This window comes from Entelurus aequoreus, linkage group LG05 (genome assembly GCF_033978785.1).
Source record: "Entelurus aequoreus isolate RoL-2023_Sb linkage group LG05, RoL_Eaeq_v1.1, whole genome shotgun sequence".
Classification (NCBI taxonomy): Eukaryota; Metazoa; Chordata; class Actinopteri; order Syngnathiformes; family Syngnathidae; genus Entelurus; species Entelurus aequoreus.
In genome coordinates, this window is record NC_084735.1 from 26,317,469 (window position 1) to 26,339,470 (window position 22,002).

Below are 22,002 nucleotides of genomic sequence, written 5' to 3' on the forward strand. Positions count from 1 at the left end.
GACGGACTGCATTGTGCCGAATGTGACATTTGGTGGAGGAGGAATTATGGTGTGGGGTTGTTTTTCAGGAGTTGGGCTGGGCCCCTTAGTTCCAGTGAAAGGAACTTTGAATTCTCCAGGATACCAAAACATTTTGGACAATTCCAAGCTTCCAACTTTGTGAGAACAGTTAGTAGCGGGACCCTTCCTCTTCCAACATAACTGTGCACCAGTGTACAAGGCAAGGTCCATAAAGACATGGATGACAGAGTCTGGTGTGGATGAACTTGACTGGCCTGCACAGAGTCCTGACCTGAACCCGATAGAACACCTTTGGGTTGAATTAGAACGGAGGCTGAGAGCCAGGCCTTCTCGACCAACATCAGGATGTGACTTCACCAATGCGCTTTTGATCGAAAATTCCTAAAAACACACTCTGCAACCTTGTGGACAGCCTTCCCAGAAGAGTTGAAGCTGTAATAGCTGCAAAAGGTGGACCGACATCATATTGAACCCTATTGGTTAGGAATGGGATGGGACTTCAAGTTCATATGTGAGTCAAGGCAGGTGGCCAAATACTTTTGGCAATATAGTGTATATATATTTATATTGTGGGGGTGGTTATAAATCTTTAAAGTTCACTCAACAGGTTTGACAAACATGTTTTTCTTTATTTTTTTCAAGCTCCTACCCTAAAGTCTTCTGGCTCACCTCACACTTGCAACAGAAACCTGCCCTAGAAGCTGTTAGAGGTTAAAAGGTAAAAAAAAAATATATATATATAATGTAAAATATATTATTATTTTTTAGTACGTTTGTCCTGATACAACTTCTTGACTTACCGATATTAGAGCTTTGAGTATTACCCTATATTACTGTGGTACAGTATCAACACTAATTGTTGTATACGCCACACTTTCATTATATTGTTGTGTGGAATGTCGATCAAAGTGAAATTACCCAGAGAAAAATGGTAGCTACGACAAACACTAACCTCATAACAGAGTTATGCTGTCTTTAAATTGAAGCGGAGTGGTCATTTGTTTTTTGGCGTCACCTAGTGGCAACTATATTTATTTATGACTTGTTTACATTGACAAATACATGTCGCCTTTTGGACTGCAATATAGTTGAATTAAGGACATGTCTGGCCTGCGTGCTATTGTCAGCTCCTAGTAGCCTACGTAAACAACTTCAATGAAATATAAGGAGACCAACTTTGGGTGTTTATTGGAGGACATTTAGATGTTACTTTGCTGTCCAGCATTGCATAAGTAAACACGTATCAAATATTTTAGATATAAGCTGATATCATCCGATACTGGTTTTTTTGCTGATCAGTTTTTGCATAATTGTTTCCATTACCGCAGGTTTTTTTTTTTGTTTAGCTTCAGTTCTACGATATGCCAAAAAAAAAAACAAGCCGTTGGATCCAAATGGCATGGCCCCACATTTAAGTTCAACTTGGGTATTTTCTTGTTATTTACCAAAATGAGGTTTTTTGTCTAATGCACTAAAAACATACCAAAAAAAAGGCGTATTTCGCCATGGTGTCAAGACATTCATGCTAAATGATATATATTGGGGCGGTATAGCTCGGTTGGTAGAGTGGCCGTGCCAGCCACTTGAGAGTTCTAGGTTCGATCCCCGCTTCCGCCATCCTGGTCACTGCCGTTGTGTCCTTGGGCAAGACACTTTACCCACCTGCTCGCAGTGCCACCCACACTGGTTTAAATGTAACTTAGATATTGGGTTTTCACTATGTAAAGCGCTTTGAGTCACTAGAAAAAAGCGCTATATAAATATAATTCTTTCCATCCATCCATCCATTTTTTTACCGCGTGCAGCTGCCTATCCCAGCTGCACTCTGGCGATTAGTGTCAAATCCTACTAAATTCTTGGGCTTGGTATGAGAACTTTACACTAGATATGTCCGATAATGACTTTTTGCCGATATCCAATATTCCGATATTGTCCAACTCTTTAATTACCGATATCAACCGATACCGATACCGATATATACAGTCGTGGAATTAACACATTATTATGCCTAATTTAGACAACCAGGTATGGTGAAGATAAGGTCCTTTTTAAAAAAATTAATCAAATAAAATAAAAGAAATACATTTAAAACATTTTCTTGAATAAAAAAGAAAGTAAAACAATATAAAAACAGTTACATAGAAACTAGTAATTAATGAAAATGAGTAAAATTAACTGGTAAAGGTTAGTACTATTAGTGGACCAGCAGCACACACAATCATGTGTTCGGCGGCGTGGCGAAGTTGGTAGAGTGGCCGTGCCAGCAATCGGAGGGTTGCTGGTTACTGGGGTTCAATCCCCACCTTCTACCATCCTAGTCACGTCCGTTGTGTCCTTGGGCAAGACACTTAACCCTTGCCCCTGATGGCTGCTGGTTAGCGCCTTGCATGGCAGCTCCCGCCATCAGTGTGTGAATGGGTGAATGTGGAAATACTGTCAAAGCGCTCTTGAGTACCTTGAAGGTAGAAAAGCGCTATACAAGTATAACCCATTTATCATTATTTATCATTATTTATTTACGGACTGTATCCCTGCAGACTGTATTGATATATTTTGATATATAATGTAGGAACCAGAATATTAATAACAGAAAGAAACAACCCTTTTGTGTCAATGACTGTGAATGGGGGGAGGGAGTTTTTTGGGTTGGTGCACTAATTGTAAGTGTATTTTGTGTTTTTTATGTTGATTTGATAAAAAAATAAAAATAAAAACAACAACACTGATACCGATAATAAAAAAACGATACCGATAATTTCCGATATTACATTTTAAAGCATTTATCGGACATCTCTACTTTACACTAAAATACCTTGCTTTGTTTTTTATTTAATTTTTTCACAAACCACGTCCCCTATAAGCTTATCGCATATTAGGAGCAACTCCTCTGTGCAATGTTATCATACTAAAACAATTCACTGTGACCTTTTTTTTTTAATTGGGTGTGGTGACAAAGCCCTTCCCATTTTTGATAGTTTTGGGATGAGTGGGTAGAAGCTTGTTTTGTCTTAGCCCTCCTGCCCCGACCCCACTCTCCCTTCCTCCTAACTTTGATCACATTCGGTGACACACCCTTCACCCCAGAGGACATCATCTTTGAGTAAATGCTGAACATCTGCTGCTAAAAATTTTTTTCGCCTCCAATGAATTCCTGTGGTTAATTTAGGCCAAAACTGGAGCGCCCCCTCACTCACACACTCACACACACGCCCCACTGACGGCCTGCACTCATAAAACCAGATAGAAGGAATGTGGTTGCGCCTGTTTCCTTCTCTAGCTCCTCCTCCTCCTTCCCCCATCTTTTGACTTTTTTTTTTTTTTTTATTATTTCAAAACTCCCAGTCCACTCTTGTAAAAATCTAATCTGCAAACAAACAAAAGTTTGGCGACTATTAAAGCAGCTTGTTTTAACGTCAATGGAAACAACATGTACTGAAACTTTCCAGATGTGGAAAGACGCAAAAGGAGCTGTCTGCCGAGGACCGAGGCGCTTGCTTTTAACACCGACTTCTGCGCCGAAATCCCAATCAGAGATGTGCACAAACTCGGTCCCAGTTGCACGATGTCACATGTGAAGCCGTTTACAGCAACTTCTTCCTGGTTTTCCCCTCTTCTCTTGTGTTGGCAGAGGGAGGGAGGGAGGATCTAGGACGGCTGCCAGCTGCTGACAGAAAGACACACTGCAACACACACACACCACAGGGAGAGGAGTGGACGAAGAGACACGCAGGACCAGTAAAAGTTGCCTCATTCGATCCAACAGTCGACATGACTCAGGTAAGACGCCGATTTTCTACCGCCACCTTTTTATGACTTATTCAAACCTACTCCTTAACATGCTCCTCACTCCCTGAAATGAATCATGCATGTTAGCTTTCTAAAAGGCTCCACCTAGGCCAAGTGGAAAAACTTCCCAAATGTCGACTTTTTAAACTTTCATGCTTATAAGTGCGACGAGGGTCCAATTTGAAAGGCTTCATGAAAAAAAAAAAAGTAGGCTACAAACTTGTGGATGGTGACGCTGCAGCAGCGGCCCCTCCCTATGAAGAAGTTTTTCCAGCTCACCATTAACCCGTTTCACTCAAAATGATATGATATTGTCGTTATTTTTGTTGTCATGTGATGCATTCTGAGTGATTGGCTCGCGTGGGGCTTTACAGGTGAGAAAAGAGGTCGTGATCCACCACGTTTTCCTCCTGTAGGGTAATTAATGTCAACCCAATGTGCAAATGATGAACATTAAATGGGCGAAACCCTGTCAAATTTTTTGATAAAGTGCTCCGTGGGGCCTTCAGTGCCATTTGGCTTTTGTTAAAAAGTGACAAAACAACAGCTAAAACATATTTCAAAAGATTGCAATCCAAACCATGTAATAAGTGCAGTCATTTTTCAGGATTTTTTTTCCAGCAAAAAGAGCTTCCAATGAGCATTTGAACGACGATATCACATGCTTCAGTTTACGATATTTAGGTGTAAAACACGCCGTAAAAAAAAAAAAGCGGTGCAGAGGTGAAGGGCCTGCAGTGGCTTGTGCTGCTTCAGTCATTCTTAAAAGAACAAGGGTGTGGTGTTTTTTCTTCTTCTTTCTTTCTCTCTTTGCTTGACAAAGCTGCTGCCTTGCATGCATGGAATAACTGCAGCTCGTGCTAGGAAACTGCACGTTTGTTGGCGGCAACTGTCGCAGGGACATTAGTTTACTGTGAGAAAGCCTCACTGGAGGCTTATTGGAACGCACTTACAGTATTTGTAATTTGAAATACTCGACACATTTGATTGCCATGATATTGTGTCAAAGTCTTGTATTTGTGTAGTGTGTTGCTACAAAGTGTACCGTTATCTCTTTAACCTTGATGGCTTGGTCCTGAGGAGTAAATTGGGCCGTAGTTCATCATCTGCAAAGATAAAAAGTTTCTGTTTTAAGCGAGGATACATTTTTGTATCGCTTCATTCAAGTTTTACGTCATTATTTCTCATAGAGTCAATCTTATTTCAAATGTATTTAATGGTTTCATTTGTATCAGAGTCTAATCGGTTAGTTGCGCTACTTTGGAGAGTGTAGACCTCCGCCAGGCCCTATGCCCCGATAGTAAAAAAAGTCCTGAATCCAGACTGGGATCCGAATTACACGCAAAATGTCTAACCTTTCCTGAAAGGCAGATGAAAATTCGCTCTTAACATTGTGGGCGATCCATAGCGGATTGAAAAAATTAGAGTGAAGCCTCATCCACTGTTTTTGTCCCTGTGGGTGGAGGCGGGCTGCAAATCATACACACTTACAGATGGGTGCCAAATCTTGTACTTTTTTGCTACCGGTCCTACCGATTCACGTAAAATCCAACGGTGCCACTTTAGTGTACCTGGGTTGAACTTCGGCACTTGGCGATCACTCCAGCAGCACTGAGAGCATACTCAGCCAAACTACTTGTAGGTAATGTTGCAATTTTCAAGGCCAAAAAAGAAATTGACTCAAAAAACTACCAACGTAAGCGAAGTAAGGCTCCACTTTTCCAAAAATGCGCCAGCTTGATGCTAAAATACATTGGCTTTGCTGATTACTGATTATTAGGGATGTCCGACAATGGCTTTTTGCCGACATCCGATATTCCGATATTGTCCAACTCTTTAATTACTGATACCGATATCAACCGATACCGATATCAACCGATAGTGATATATACAGTCGTGGAATTAACACATTATTATGCCTAATTTGGACAATCAGGTAGGGTGAAGATAAGGTCCTTTTTTTAAAATAAATAAATAAATAAAATAAGATGAATAGATTAAAAACATTTTCTTGAATAAAAAAGAAAGTAAAACAATATAAAAACAGTTACATAGAAACTAGTAATTAATGAAAATGAGTAAAATTAACTGTTAAAGGTTAGTACTATTAGTGGACCAGCAGCATGCACAATCGTGTGTGCTTACGGACTGTATCCCTTGCAGACTGTATTGATATATATTGATATATAATGTAGGAACCAGAATATTAATAACAGAAAGAAACAACCCTTTTGTGCGAATGACTGTGAATGAGTGTAAATGGGGGTGGGGAGGTTTTTTGGGTTGGTGCACTAATTGTAAGTGTATCTTGTGTTTTTTATGTTGATTTAATAAAAAAACAAACAAACAAAAACGATACCGATAAAAAAAAAAAATGATACCGATAATTTCCGATATTACATTTTAAAGCATTTATCGGTCATCTCTACTGATTATCGTTAGCAATTTTACATGGCAGTTTCAACACCTCCAAATGTGTTAATGAAAACTACAAGATGCACATTACAATCAAACAGCTGGTGCGTAATAAGTACAATATTTACAGTATTAGCACTTTTTAGGGCGCAACAAAACTAGACCGCAAAGACTGAACTGACTAGCCAACACGTCATGGACTCAGAAATGTGAAAATAAAACACAACTGGACGGCAGTCATCATAATCTGCAATAATGCAATAACAATTTTTTATTTAAAAACACATTCTTATCAACACACAGTTTGTACCGTTGAGTATCCATTCCGAGGTACAAGGAATTGGTACTGTATCGTTTCAAATATGAACAGTCCACATCCCCACACATGATCCGGATCAGCCCCGAAATGTAATCACTTGTTCATAATCCCTTTTTTCTAACATTTCATGAAAGTTTAATCAAATTGTTGCTCATAACTCTTTGAGCTTGCGGATTGAAATAAACGGAGCGTCAGTCATCCGCTGTCTTTGTCTCTGTGGGTGGAGGCGGGGACATACAAGTTGTAGCTAAGGCACGGTAGCGTAGGAAAAAGATATCGGAATCAGCCCCAAAAATGTAATCACTTGTTCCGTATCCTATTTCTGACATTTCCGATTTAATATTCACTTGTAACTTTTTGAGTTATTTATAGCGGAATGAAAGAAACTGAGTAAAGCCCCTTGTCAGTCATCCACTATCTTTGTCTCTAGCCTACACACATAAACGTAAGTTAACGTAGTAGAAATGCTCCGGATCAGCCCCAAATGGTAATCACTTGTTCATTAACCCTTTTCATAAGTTTTCCTGAAAGTTTCGTCAAAATGTGTCGTAACTCTTCCAGCTTGCGGAACGAAATGAACAAGAGGATTCAAAAACCTAAGGTGATGTCGTAGAAATGATCCGGATCATCCCCACAATGTAATGACTTTTTTGAATTGTTTTGCAAACCAACTGATGGACGAACCAGGGGCGACAATTACATAATCATAATAGGTAATATGGGATACATGGTGCGTTTTCTTGTTCCGGCGGCCATGTTTCCCTCGCTGGACTTTGCAGACAACCTGTTCCGCCGGTTAACAGTGGGTACTGGTCCGTGTGGTCTTAACTGAAAAGCCTCTTGGCAAACACTGAGTGGGCGTCCATTTTTTTACATTTCTTCTACGCAACCGTACTCCAGCATATGTGCTTTCTCTCCTACGCAGTACTCAAACTTGGAAGGTGCCCTCAACACGCTGGTCAGCCAGTTCCACTCGGCCTCGTCCGACAACAGCGGCACGCTAAAAGTGGACGAATTCAAAGGTCTTTTGTCCTCTCAGCTGCCTAACCTGGCCAAGGTAAGAGCACTCTTGTGAACGTACAGTATCGCCTCTGAGGCGTGTTCGTCGCTCGGGTGTGGCTGCATGATTCACATAAAAGACAGTCGGAAGGAGGCCTCGTGCGCACACACACACACACACACACACACATACTTGTATGATGACTGAAATATGCTGATAGCAACCTAACCTAACCCCCTCAACCCCCTCCACATCCCACCCCCCGGATTGTAAATAATACAATGTATATACTCTGATGATTAACTTCTATGATGACTGTATTATGCTGATAGTGTATATATAGTGTGTTACCATTTAGTGGTCAATTGTACGGAATATGTACTGTACTGTGCAATCTACTAATACAAGTTTCAATCAATCAATCACACACACACACACACACACACACACACACACACACACACACACACACACACACACACACACACACACACACACACACACACACACACACACACACACACACACACACACACATTCTCGTATTTGTTACCTTCTTGAGACCTGAGAAAAATGCCTACCTCTTTAGGACCACCCTTTATAGATATATAAAGATTTGTATTTACAACATTAATAATATATACATACTGTGCAATTTCTTACACACACTTGTTATTACATATGTTGGTCAGAGGGGGAGCACTTCAAATTTTTACACACACTTATTATTTCATATTTTAACCAGAGGGGGAGCACTTTTAAAACCGACACACAGTCCATTTGAAAAATCCCTCCTTTTTGGGACCATCCTCATTTTGATAGATTTCACCACCAGGGTTGCAAATGAGATCTCTATCTTTTGTTTTTTGTAATGTGCTTAAGGCATACTTGCCAAACCTCACGATTTTCCCGGGAGACTCCCCAATTTCAGTGCCCCTCCCAAAAATCTCCCGGGGCAACCATTCTCTCGAATTTCTCCCGATTTCCACCTGGACAACAATATTGGGGGCGTGCCTTAAAGGCACTGCCTTTAGTGTCCTCTACAACCTGTCGTCACGTCCGCTTTTCCTCCATACAAACAGCGTGCAGGCCCAGTCACATAAAATATGCGGCTTTTATACACACATAAGTGAATGCATGCATACTTGATCAACAGCCATACAGGCCACACTGAGGGTAGCCGTATAAACAACTTTAACACTGCTACAAATATGCGCCACACTGTGAACCCACACCAAACAAGAATGACAAACACATTTCGGGAGAACATCCGCACCGTAACACAACATAAACACAACAGAACAAATACCCAGAATCCCTTGCAGCACTAACTCTTCCGGGACGCTACAATATACACCCCCCGCTACCACCAAACCCCGCCCCCCCAACCCAGCCAAACTCAACCCCGCCGCCCCCATGTCCCGAATTCACAGACCCCAGATGGCCCCTTCGCAGCATTTTGGGCAACCCAGCTGTGGAAGCTAACTGTTAATGGCCACTATAGTCTTAGTACCGTAGGGTATTTGTTCATCCTATGGTCACATATGGGACGTGGGTTGTCTTACGTTAGCACCGGAAGTCGTAAAATCAGCTGTTCACCTGGTGGGTTTTTTCTGGGATGAATATGGAAGTCCTTCTTTAGATGCCGTCTTGTTGTATCATATATTGCTGCCTTTGCACCTGTCAGTGTTTACTTTTGTATTCACATTAAATCAACAAAAAATCCTGACTTAAAGGCCTACTGAAATCCACTACTACCGACCACGCAGTCTGATAGTTTATGTATCAATGATGAAATCTTAACATTGCAACACATGCCAATACGGCCGGGTTAACTTATAAAGTGCAATTTTAAATTTCCCGCTAAACTTCCGGTTGAAAACGTCTATGTATGATGACGTATGCGCGTGACGTCAATCGTTGAAACGGAAGTATTCGGACACATTGTATCCAATACAAAAAGCTCGGTTTTCATCGCAAAATTCCACAGTATTCTGGACATCTGTGTTGGTGAATCTTTTGCAATTTGTTTAATGAACAATGAAGACTGCAAAGAAGAAAGTTGTAGGTGGGATCGGTGTATTAGCGGCTGGCTGCACCAACACAACCAGGAGGACTTTGACTTGGATAGCAGACGCGCTATCCGACGCCAGCCGCCGACCGCACGGATGATCGGGTGACGTCCTTCGTCGTGCCGTCGATCGCTGGAACGCAGGTGAGAACGGGTGTTGATGAGCAGATGAGGGCTGGCTGGCGTAGGTGGATAGCTAATGTTTTTAGCATAGCTCTGTGAGGTCCCGTTGCTAAGTTAGCTTCAATGGCGTTGTTAGCAACAGCATTGTTAAGCTTCGCCAGGCTGGAAAGCATTAACCGTGCAGTTACAGGTCCATGGTTTAATAGTATTGTTGATTTTCTGTCTATCCTTCCAGTCAGGGACTTATTTATTTTGTTTCTATCTGCAGTTAAGCCCGATACTATCACGTTAGCTCCGTAGCTAAAGTGCTTCGCCGATGTATTGTCGTGGAGATAAAAGTCACTGTGAATGTCCATTTCGCGTTCTCGACTCTCATTTTCAAGAGGATATAGTATCCGAGGTGGTTTAAAATACAAATCCGTGATCCACAATAGAAAAAGGAGAGAGTGTGGAATCCAATGAGCCAGCTTGTACCTAAGTTACGGTCAGAGCGAAAAAAGATGCGTCCTGCACTGCACTCTAGTCCTTCACTCTCACGTTCCTCATCCTTGAATCTTTCATCCTGGCTCAAATTAATGGGGTAATCGTCGCTTTCTCAGTCCGAATCGCTCTCGCTGCTGGTGTAAACAATGGGGAAATGTGAGGAGCCTTTCAACCTGTGACGTCACGCTACTTCCGGTACAGGCAAGGCTTTTTTTAATCAGCGACCAAAAGTTGCGAACTTTATCGTCGATGTTCTCTACTAAATCCTTTCAGCAAAATTATGGCAATATCGCGAAATGATCAAGTATGACACATAGAATGGATCTGCTATCCCCGGTTAAATAAAAAAAATTCATTTCAGTAGGCCTTTTGGAGCAATGTTCACAGACTCTACTATTTGGCTCTCTATTAGATGCAATGGTTTTTCGTATTGGGACATGTTCACCGGTCCTCATATGGAAGGTACTTTTCCTTGTTGATGTCTCAAGAAGGCTAGAAATACAACAACACACACACACACACACAAGCCAGCAAGCTGACAGACAATTGGTGTGTTCATGGCTGCTCCAATTGTGTCGCGTAAACACATTCTTCAAGCTCGATCGATTAAAGCTTTTTAAACAGCATGATTGTTGTCTCATCGCACACATTTTTTATGCCAAACTAACTTCAACATTGAACTTTTTTGTTTGGACTGTTTCTGTCAGTTAGGGTCAGCGCCCCCTGATAAATACAGCACATGCTTTGAATTCCTACAGTTAACTGTTGCAGCGGACGATACGAGCGCTTGATTATGCATGCAGGCAAGGACTTGCCGGCGCCTCTGTGAGCAGCAAGGATATATTTGTTTTTTTGGACATAAAGGGGGGGTGTCACCTCGGGTGATTGTGAACCTGAGACGGGCGTATTTGCTGTTACTGTGTTTGCTCACTACTTGATCTCCTTTCTTAAAAAAAACATTTACAGTGGAAACGTGCTCGTTTCTCCGTAAATATGAAATAGTCTGTAACACTGTTGCTATTACTAAATTCTTCAAAAAGCGGAATCTGAATTTTTGGACTTAATTGGTTCCCAAACATGGTGCGTAAATCAAAAAGTTTGTATAGTGAAGCAAAGTACCCTATAAGAAACGATGTAAACATGATTCATTGGTTCTGGCCTCGACAAAAGTCCCTATTTTAGTGACTAACTATTTTAGACTAACACCCTCCCCCCTCCACATCCCACCTCCCGGATTGTAAATAATCAAATGTACACTACCGTTCAAAAGTTTGGGGTCACATTTTCAATGAAGATAACTTTAAACTAGTCTTAACTTTAAAGAAATACATTCTATACATTGCTAATGTGGTAAATGACTATTCTAGCTGCAAATGTCTGGTTTTTGGTGCAATATCTACATAGGTGTATAGAGGCCCATTTCCAGCAACTATCACTCCAGTGTTCTAATGGTACAATGTGTTTGCTCATTGGCTCAGAAGGTTAATTGATGATTAGAAAACCCTTGTGCAATCATGTTCACACATCTGAAAACAGTTTAGCTCGTTACAGAAGCTACAAAACTGACCTTCCTTTGAGCAGATTGAGTTTCTGGAGCATCAAAATGGCCAGAAAAAGAGAACTTTCATCGGAAACTCGACAGTCTATTCTTGTTCTTAGAAATGAAGGCTATTCCACAAAATTGTTTGGGTGACCCCAAACTTTTGAACGGTAGTGTATATACTTGTTCTTATGCTTTCTGAACTCACTATGTTCACTGCTCGCTGTACATATCCTACCAAGTCAGACCTACACCGTTTCAATGCCCTTTTCTCAGATGATGCAATTGTTGATGACTGAAGTGCTGATATCAACCAAACCTAACCCCTTGCCCCAACCCCCCACCCTCCACATCCCACACCCCGTATTGTAAATAATTCAATGTATATACTCTGATGATTAACTTGTGTGATGCCTGTATTATGCTGATAGTGTATATTTGTACCATGAATTGATTTACGTGGACCCCGACTTAAACAAGTTGAAAAACTTATTCGGGTGTTACCATTTAGTGGTCAATTGTACGGAATATGTACTGTACTGTGCAATCTACTAATAAAAGTTTCAATCAATCAATCAATCAAAAACAGAATTCACACTTTAAAGACACTATAATTAGAGATGCTTTAAAATGTAATATCGGAAATTATCGGTATCGTTTTTTTAAATTAATTTGATTTTTTATTATTTTTTAATTAAATCAACATTAAAAAAACACAAGATACACTTACAATTAGTGCACCAACCCAAAAAATCTCCCTCCCCCATTTACACTCATTCACACAAAAGGGTTGTTTCTTTCTGTTATTAATATTCTGGTTCCTACATTATATATCAATATAGATCAATACAGTCTGCAAGGGATACAGTCCGTAAGCACACATGATTGTGCGTGCTGCTGGTCCACTAATAGTACTAATCTTTAACAGTTAATTTTACTCATTTTCATTAATTACTAGTTTCTATGTAACTGTTTTTATATTGTTTTACTTTCTTTTTTATTCAAGAATTTTTTTTAAATGTATTTATCTTATTTTATTTTATACATTTTTCAAAAAAGGACCTTATCTTCACCATACCTGGTTGTCCAAATTAGGCATAATAATGTGTTAATTCCACGACTGTATATATCGGTATCGGTTAATATCGGTATCGGTAATTAAAGAATTGGACAATATCGGAATATCGGATATCGGCAAAAAGCCATTATCGGACATCCCTAACTATAATGCATTTTTAAATACATAAAACAAACACAACAAGGGGGTAATGGATCAACTACCTCTTCATTATCAAAATAACACAACAACAACGGCAAGCTAAACTGTCAACGCACACGCATACAAAAACGTTAACGACCATGTTGCAACAATCATTTAAAAAATATATATACTGTATTTAGTGCCGTTACGAGGTGGAAAAGGGAGGGCAGGCAAAGAGAGGAGGCGCATAGAGGAGGGGAAGTGTGTGTGGGCTCCCTCTCCTCTCTAAGTCTAAGTCCACAGCCATTCCCTCCTTCTTTCCAGACTGGTTTGTTGGCTTTTTCGAAGCCGATTTGAGTAAGCAAAATGGACAAAACTTTGGTGAATGGCGAGAAAAGAAACACATGCTGAAGCACTGAGAAGTGACGACCGTTTAATGGACTGCGTCAAAAAGGATGTGCCGCCTTTACAAAATGACCACGCCCCCCATGTGTACTCTACTGCGCTGGAAGTGATGTCATCAAAATGGCAGCGCCCCTAAGGCTTCCAGCGGCAGACAAAATGAATGAATGAAACACACGCGAACCGATACATAGTTTGCACACAGCGGCATACACTGCAAAAACTGAAATCTGAGTAAGATTAAATATCTCAAATAAGGGTGATATTTGCTTATTTTCTGTCTGATAAGATAATTCTTCTCACTAAGCAGATTTTATGTTAGAGTGTTTTACTTGTTTTAAGGGTGTTGGTCCTAAATGGTCTCAGTAAGATATTACAGCTTGTAGCTGAGATTATATGACCTATATTGAGTAAAACATGCTTGGAACTAGAATATCAACTGTTGTAAAGCTGTGTCATCAACACTCAAAAGTATAAAACTACTTTTTTAAAGTAACAATTTCTTATTTCAAGCATGAGAAAAAAAATCATGACTTTGACACAATTGTGTCTCATATTAAAACAGATGACAGTCAAATGGACTTTGCTGTTTTATTTTCAATGAAACAAGAGACAATACGTACTCATATAGTAGTACAGTTGTTATTAGTGAGAATATACTTATTTGAAGGTATTTTTGGGTTCATTGAGGTTAGCTAATTTTACTTGTTTTGGAAAGTCTTGACAAGCCAAATTCTCTTGTTCTATTGGCAGATAATTTTGCTTAGTTCAAATAAAATACCCCTAATTTTTGTATTTTTAGGGCCTGTACGGCCCATTGTAAAAGGAATCCCAAAGGGAGTCCTTTTGCATTGGGACGAAAGGACCTATTGTTATTGTAAGGTTTATTATTATTATTATTATTCTTCCGCAGCTTTGCGCACTACTTTGCCCCCCTTAACATGCTTCAAAACTCACCAAATTTGACACACACATAAAAAAACGCGAACAAAACTCTTTAGTCAAAAAACCTAACCCCAAAAATCACAATTGCGCTCTAGCGCCCCTTAGGAAGAAAACTGCCTCTAACTCCCAGTACGAATGTCTTAGAGACATGAAACAAAAAACTCTATGTAGGTCTCACTTAGACCTACATTTCATAATTTGACATCCTTGGGCAAAAACCAACAGGAAGTTGGCAATTCCCCCTTGAAGACAAAAGTTTACTAAAAACACTCATTTTTGCCTCTTTGAGCTGTAATTTATTCTTATTTTTGAACACTGACTTTTTGCAGTGTATTTGGTGCAGTCCAAAAGTTTGTAGTCGAAAATTTCACAAATTGAGAGGTTGGTAAATTGAGGTTCCACTGTACTCCTTTTCAGGCATATTAAATTGTGCGAATGAAACCACATAATGTTCTTTGATGTAACTTGTTAATAAATAAGCATGTGTGAAACAAATAAACCATCAAGGCAGCTTTTAACAGGTGTTAACCACCACAAAAACAAAATGGAGCCCTCTTTGACTGTCATACAAGTTTAAAAAGAAGTTAACTACTGCATATTGATACTTGATAAACACTAATTCAGGCCTATCTAAAGTGCGGCGCGGGGGCCATTTTCGGCCAACAGCTAGTTTTTTGTTGGTCCTTGAAATGTTCTGAAAACTAAATTAATTCCTCTTTAATGAGGTATATTACAACTATTTGCTTTGCCACCTTCAACACAAAAGCTAAGGAAACTAAGTCGTTTTTCTCCAAATAGCTTAGCATACATTGAATCTTTGATGTACAAAACGTACCATAATGGTCGCCACATTCTTCGGTTTCTGAGTATGCGGCCCTTCTTGGAAAAAAGTTTGGACTTTGACACAATTGTGTCTCATAATTAAAACAGATGACAGCCAAATGGACTTTGCTGTTTTATTTTCAATGAAACAAGACAAAATACGTACTCATAACATGTGACATTTCAAACTATTTTGAACAGAAATAGTTAATGCACAGTCAGATGAATTCTTCAAAATTACAATAAAAACAAATTTGGCCGGGGGCCTGGCTGCATATATGCGCACTAATTGACTGAAAGAGCACGCACTTGGCGCGATGATGTCATGTTATCCATGGAAAAATGCATTTTTAGACAATATGATTTGCCTGAGCGGCTAGTAGACCCCGAGAGTAACAAGCGGTTGCCTTGTTGCCTTTCCATTAAGAACAATAAATTAGTTTTAGTATAAGTTTGCTGGTTTCAAGAAATGTAATGCCAAGCACATATCATTATGTCAAGATAATGGCACTAACATTTACTTAATTTAAGAATATTTTTCAACATATTGAGCAAAAAGGTCTAATTTTTTTTCCACCAAGAAAAGTGCACTTGTTATTAGTGAGAATATTCTTATTTTAAGGTATTTTTGCGTTCATTGAGGTTAGCTAATTTTGCTTGTTTTGGAAAATCTCAACAAGCCGAATTTTCTTGTTCTATTGGCAGATAATTTTGCTTAGTTCAAATAAAATACCCCTAATTTTTGTATTTTTCTTTTCTTGTTTTTGAACAATGACTTTTTGCAGTGCAGCCAGGACAGCCACCTATGGGTACCGCTGTCCATTTCTGGTTCTATGGTTGTCATAAGGGCTGCGATGATTCAAAATTTCTATTTGGGCTTCCCTTGGGGACATAATTTTTTCACAACCCCCCCCCCCCTGAATTGAAATGCGATTGAGAACCGGATAATGTTTTATTGTTTTATTTGTTTATCCGTACAAACAAATACTGGACGTCCCTTGCCTTTCAGCAATGCATTAAATTGGTTAATTTGATTGAGAAAAAAAAAGCTTTGATTTATATTCTGTTGATTCGATTAATCGTAATAGATAAGAACCAGACCGCATGCCGTGCCCGTAATTGTAATTACGCGGATATAGTTTTGGCACGATACAGAGCAGGGGTCCCCAAACTTTTTGACTCGGGGGCCGCATTGGGTTAAAAAAATTTGGCCGGTGGCCTGGCTGTATATATATATATATATATATATATATATATATATATATATATATATATATATATATATATATATATATATATATATATATACATTGTCTTTATATTCCAGCGAGTTAATCCGTTTTGTCATTGAACATCAATTAAAATTGATGTTCATCAACATTTAACATTGTCACGTTATCGATGGGAAAATTCATTTTTAGACAATATGATTTGCCTGAGCGGCTAGGAGACACAGAGAGTAACAAGCGGTATGAAATGGATAAGAAAGGAAAAATAAAATAAAAAAAATAAAAAAAAATTAAAACACTTTTTTTTTTAAATTGGGACTTCCCGTGGGCTGGATTTTTAATACTGGGGGGCCTGATCCGGCCCGTGGGCCGTAGTTTGGGGACCCCTGCATTACAGAAAAAAAGAATGATGAACTATTGTCCCTAAAAGCGCACTGAAGCTATAAAGTGTGTTTTATCCGGTTACAAAATGATCGAACAAACTAACTAACTGGAATTAGCCTGTCTAAAGCCTTTATTCGCCTTTCAGGCATGGCAAGCGTAAAAAGAAGTTAGCCACTGTGTATTGACGTTTCAAAGCAAGGACTTGTGTACTTCCTCTTACCACAGCGAGGAAGCGTAGCATACAGGAAGTGCATGCTTCTTGCTTTTTTTTTTGTTTGTTGGGGTTCTTAACCTTTTTGACCTTGGGGCCCAAATAGTGCATTACCGAGGGGCCCGGGGCCCAGTCAAATATGAACACTGAATTAGTAATCTCACTCTTGAATTTAATCACATTCAATAATTGTATATTATATGTTAATTATACATAGTACAAGCTTGTAGATTATTATTTATTTAACACATAAACCTTAGGCTTAGGCCAGGCTGATTACAAAAATAAATATGGATCAAATGTACTGCATAAGTAGGTGCTAAAAATACATTTACTTACAATTATTCTGTGCTAAAATAAATAAAAATCATAATATATATTTTCCTAACTAAACTGGCTAGACAATTTGAGTGCAAATAAAAAATACAGCTTCACCACTTTAGTCATATTTTTTGCGCTTATGACTTTAGCTCCAGACGTCTACTGTGTTTGACATTGTCATTACTGCCACAAGTGGTGGAAAAGTGTATTACAACTGAGTACCGCTGCTGAGAAACGGATATTTTTCTGGCGACCCTCTAGGGGGCGCTAGCGGCCTAACAATGGTTAAAAAAAACGCTGGTTTACAGGATGTGTTGGGTTAATGAAGATGTTTTACCCTATATAAGATCAAATACGGGGAAAATACGGTAACGAGGGGCACGCCGGGCAAAATAGGCAAGTTCCCCATGGAAAATGTGAGGTACCGTATTTTTCGGATTATAAATCACAGTTTTTTTCATAGTTTTATACTCTGGAGCGATTTATGTGTGAAATTATTAACACATTACCGTAAAATATCAAATAATATTATTTAGCTCATTCACGTAAGAGACTAGACGTATATCAGCAATCGTCACACAAACACACGTCAACCAATAAAAATTTGGCGGGGGGCGGGTCATGGCAGAAGTGCATTGTGGGAAAAAAAATATGCTACCTGCTACTACTTCCGTACCTATGAAAATTGATCATGTCAACATTGGCGGTAACTTATAAAAACTGAGAAGGGCTGAACAAAAATGGCACCGAAAAGGAAATCATATACCGCATTTTTCGGAGTATAAGTCGCTCCGGAGTATAAGGCGCACCGGCCGAAAATACATGATAAAGAAGGAAAAAACCATATATAAGTCGCACTGGAGTATAAGTCACATTTTTTGGGGAAATTTATTTGATAAAACCCAACACCAAGAATAGACATTTGAAAGGCAATTTAAAATAAATAAAGAATAGTGAACAACAGGCTGAATAAGTGTATGTTATATGACGCATAAATAACCAACTGAGAACGTGCCTGGTATGTTAACGTAACATATTATGGTAAGAGTCATTCAAATAACTATAACATATAGAACATGCTATACGTTTACCAAACAATCTGTCACTCCTAATCGCTAAATCCCATGAAATCTTATACGTCTAGTCTCTTACGTGAATGAGCTAAATAATATTATTTGATATTTTACGGTAATGTGTTAATAATTTCACACACAAGTCGCTCCTGAGTATAAGTCGCACCCCCGGCCAAACTATGAAAAAAACTGCGACTTATAGTCCGAAAAATACGGTACTGCAGGTTACAAGCTGGAAGTAGTGAAATATGTCAGATTGTTTGGTAAACGTATAGCATGTTCTATATGTTATAGTTATTTGAATGACTCTTACCATAATATGTTACGTTAACATACCAGGCACGTTCTCAGTTGGTTATTTATGCCTCATACGACGTACACTTATTCAGCCTGTTGTTCACTATTCTTTAGACATTTTAAATTGTCTTTCAAATGTCTATTCTTGGTGTTTGATTTTATCAAATAAATTTCCCCCAAAAATGCGTATATATGTTTTTTTCCTTCTTTATTATGCAATTTCGGCCGGTGCAATTTATACTCCGGACCGATTTATAATCCGAAAAATACGGTATGTTAAGCACAAATTATACAATATTTTTAGATATATAAAAATAAAAAACAGTTTACTTAAAATTATTATTAGTTGAATTTCCTTTCTGGCAAATATATCTATTTTTTAATATAGGAAATAAATCAATTTGTATTATTGCTGTTTTGGTAATAATATACAAATAAAATAAAATAAACAGAAGATAATTATTATTAATAGTGAAAATACTATGTTTCCTTTAAATGGAGTCAAATGAGCTAAATGCAATCAAATTAAATGAGTAATTGTTGAATATAATTGATTTATACTTATATTGCTATAAAAATATTTATTGTGATGTTAATATTAATCAAAGTCATATTAAAATGAGTGATTAATTCAGTTTTGTATAGTAATAATTACAGTAACAGATACAATGATTTGTCAAATTGATTCATAAAATCATTCCTCGATTGATTTATTAGCTTATCTTTTTCTCACCAAGAAAAACATTTTCTCAATTTTTGGAACGGGTTTTGCATTTTAACGTAAGAGGAAGCTCAGGATTAAGTGAAAATATCTGGGGTGGCCTAAAGGGGGCCAGTGTGCCCTCTTAATCAGTTAGATTTAGAGCACCTCTGTTTTTTTCCTTCTTTATTATGCATTTTCGGCCGGTGCAACTTATACTCCGGAGCGACTTATAATCCGAAAAATACGGTATGTTAAGCACATTTGTTATTGTCACTTGAGCCATATTGTACTGAGCAGCCACGACAGAGGCCCACATATCTCTTCTTGTCTTTTATTATTCTGAATTTTGAGTTTTTTTCGAGTTTCCGTTGCACTTTTGACTTCCCCTACACTCACATGACACGATGTCACATTTCTGTGGTGCGTTGGCAAATATTGCAAAAAAAAAAAAAAAAGGAAGAAGACATCAACAATGGCTTCCCGGTGTGTCCTTACAGGGCTTCATGTCAGAACAAGGACTGGGCGAGATCATGCGGAAGATGGGCGTCGGCGACGGCGAGGGCGTCTCCTTCTCCCACTTCTGGACCCTCATCCAGAATCTAGCCACTTCGCAGCACGGCCTCCTCAGCGGCAACACGGGCTCCACGTGCAGCTGCGCCCTCCTGTGAAGACCCCTCCTCGGCGCACACACACACACAAAAAAAAAAAACACCCCTAGCTCTTGAGGTTCCTTCACGGAGCTTCAAGACCCCAGTCGGAATACAATAGATGTCAAAGTCTAGTCCGCCCACGTGCAAGGCATTCCATTTTTATACGCTCGCATCTCTATCTATATGACAGGTTCTAACATTTCCAGCGCACTAAATAAACAGTACAATGTCTGACCAAACCAATCACTTTTAGCAGGAAGTATCATTATGCATCTATCTATGTTGTATTTCCAATTTCCTGGGTACAAAAGGCCACTGGGCGCTAATCATTAACCCACATTTCCCTATCAAATTTGTCTTTACTTTGCCTTTCATGTATAGTTAGGGTGTTGTCCAACGCCTTATGTTTACTCCCCATGAGCAACTAAATGCATTTTCTTGGCAGTTGGAGGACATTAAACCAGTTTTGGAATAAATTTACCTGCTGGGTAAATTGTCATTGACTTTATGCAGAAACATCTCACACACACTCCCTGCAAACATCTCAAATGTGTCCCTTTGGTAATGCTTTGTATTTATATTTTGTAATTCCCTGTAACCTAAACTGTGTGACACCATATAGGAAAAATGATGTATGACGCATATAAAGAAAAATAGCAAAAATTAAACATATCTTCCGTCATAACTGCACCGGTTTACATTTTTCCTCTCCGTACAGCGGCCACCAATATCAAAATGTGCTGCAGTGATGGCGTCTCACTTGTTATTGGTTTACTCTTTATAGGATAAACTATATTTACAATGTGAATTGTTTGTTTCTTTCCGTCTGGGCCGAGATCGAAACCGAAAGTTAACTTGGCGCGTGAGCTCAGCCGACACATATTCTTGTCCACGCTCGCTCCCTCACCTGGTACATCGTGACACCATTAAAAGTAAAGATAATAATGTGTGTGTGTGTGTGTGTGTGTGTGTGCGTGTATAGATAAGAAACAGGGTGAGCTCATTGTGTTTGTCTCTTCGAGCAAAACGAAGGGCCAAAGCTAGTAACTTCTAAGGCAGGGGTGTCAAACGTACGGCCAACGAACAAGGGGATGAGTTTGCTAAGTATAAAAATGAGCGGAAATTTTTGAATGAAAGAAACTGCTGTTCTAAATGTGTCCACTAGATGTCGCAATAGCAATTCTTTGTATCTTTGTAGATTATGCTACATATGCAAACAAATAAAATAAACCACATTACGTTAGTGCACCGGTCGAGGAAAATTAGCAAACTACATAATTAATATCCTGTAATTTGATTTTGATATTATTTTTTATCTTTATATGTTGAAAATTAACACCAATGAGTTGACATTATCACATAATTTATTCCGAAAATATAAATCACGACAAATAAATTATTAACCGCAACATGTAAGTGTAAAAAAAACCAACATTATGATTTGTAATTTTTTTAGAATGTGCTTGTTCTATTTTTAAACAAAGAAAACAGTCTGAAGTTGTCTTTATTTCTAAGTTATCGTGCCGTGATTTTACCAGTCCTGCCTACTTGGGAGTAAATTTTTCTCCATGTGGCCCTCAAACTAAAATGTGTTTGACACCCCTGATCTAAGTCATACTTGCCAACACTCCCGAATTTTCCGGGAGACTCGCGAATTTCAGTGCCTCTCCCGAAAATCTCCCGGGACAACCATTCTCCCTAATTTCTCCCAATTTCCAGCCGGACAACAAGGCACGCCCCCTCCAGGGTCATGTGGACCTGAGTGAGGACAGCGTGCCGGCCCAGTCACGTTATAATATCTACGGCTTTTGGAGAGTGCACAGCTGCACACGCAACAAGAAGGAGACGAAGCAGATGAACGAAGAAGAGGCAGTCATGGCGACGACGAGTAAGAAGAAGGAGTACGCTTGCAAGTCATCAGAGAGGGTGTTGAGCATGGTTAGAAAGATAGTGACAGAGAATAGAACGAGGGTGGACAATTCAACCCTAAACTCACTCCTTTCCTG

General features: G+C 39.0%; 2 protein-coding genes across 6 annotated transcripts in view; both read left to right on the forward strand.

The window, feature by feature from the left end:
* thap7 (THAP domain containing 7) overlaps positions 1-3,782 on the forward strand; it is a 21,619-nt gene extending 17,837 nt beyond the window's left edge. For 3 of the 5 annotated variants that reach the window (XM_062047526.1, XM_062047530.1, XM_062047529.1), the window contains exon 6: positions 3,650-3,782. The gene's annotated coding sequence lies outside the window, so the exon portion shown is untranslated. Of the gene's footprint in view, positions 1-663; positions 740-3,649 lie in introns of all 5 variants that reach the window. The other 2 variants (XM_062047528.1, XM_062047527.1) reach the window with 2 other exon arrangements.
* On the forward strand, positions 3,635-20,770 carry s100v2 (S100 calcium binding protein V2). Its single transcript, XM_062047532.1, has 3 exons — positions 3,635-3,798; positions 7,467-7,598; positions 19,844-20,770. The coding sequence occupies exons 1-3, from the start codon at positions 3,790-3,792 to the stop codon at positions 20,012-20,014; spliced, it is 312 nt and encodes a 103-aa protein (XP_061903516.1). The 5' UTR covers positions 3,635-3,789; the 3' UTR covers positions 20,015-20,770.
* The last annotated feature ends 1,232 nt before the right edge of the window (positions 20,771-22,002 follow it).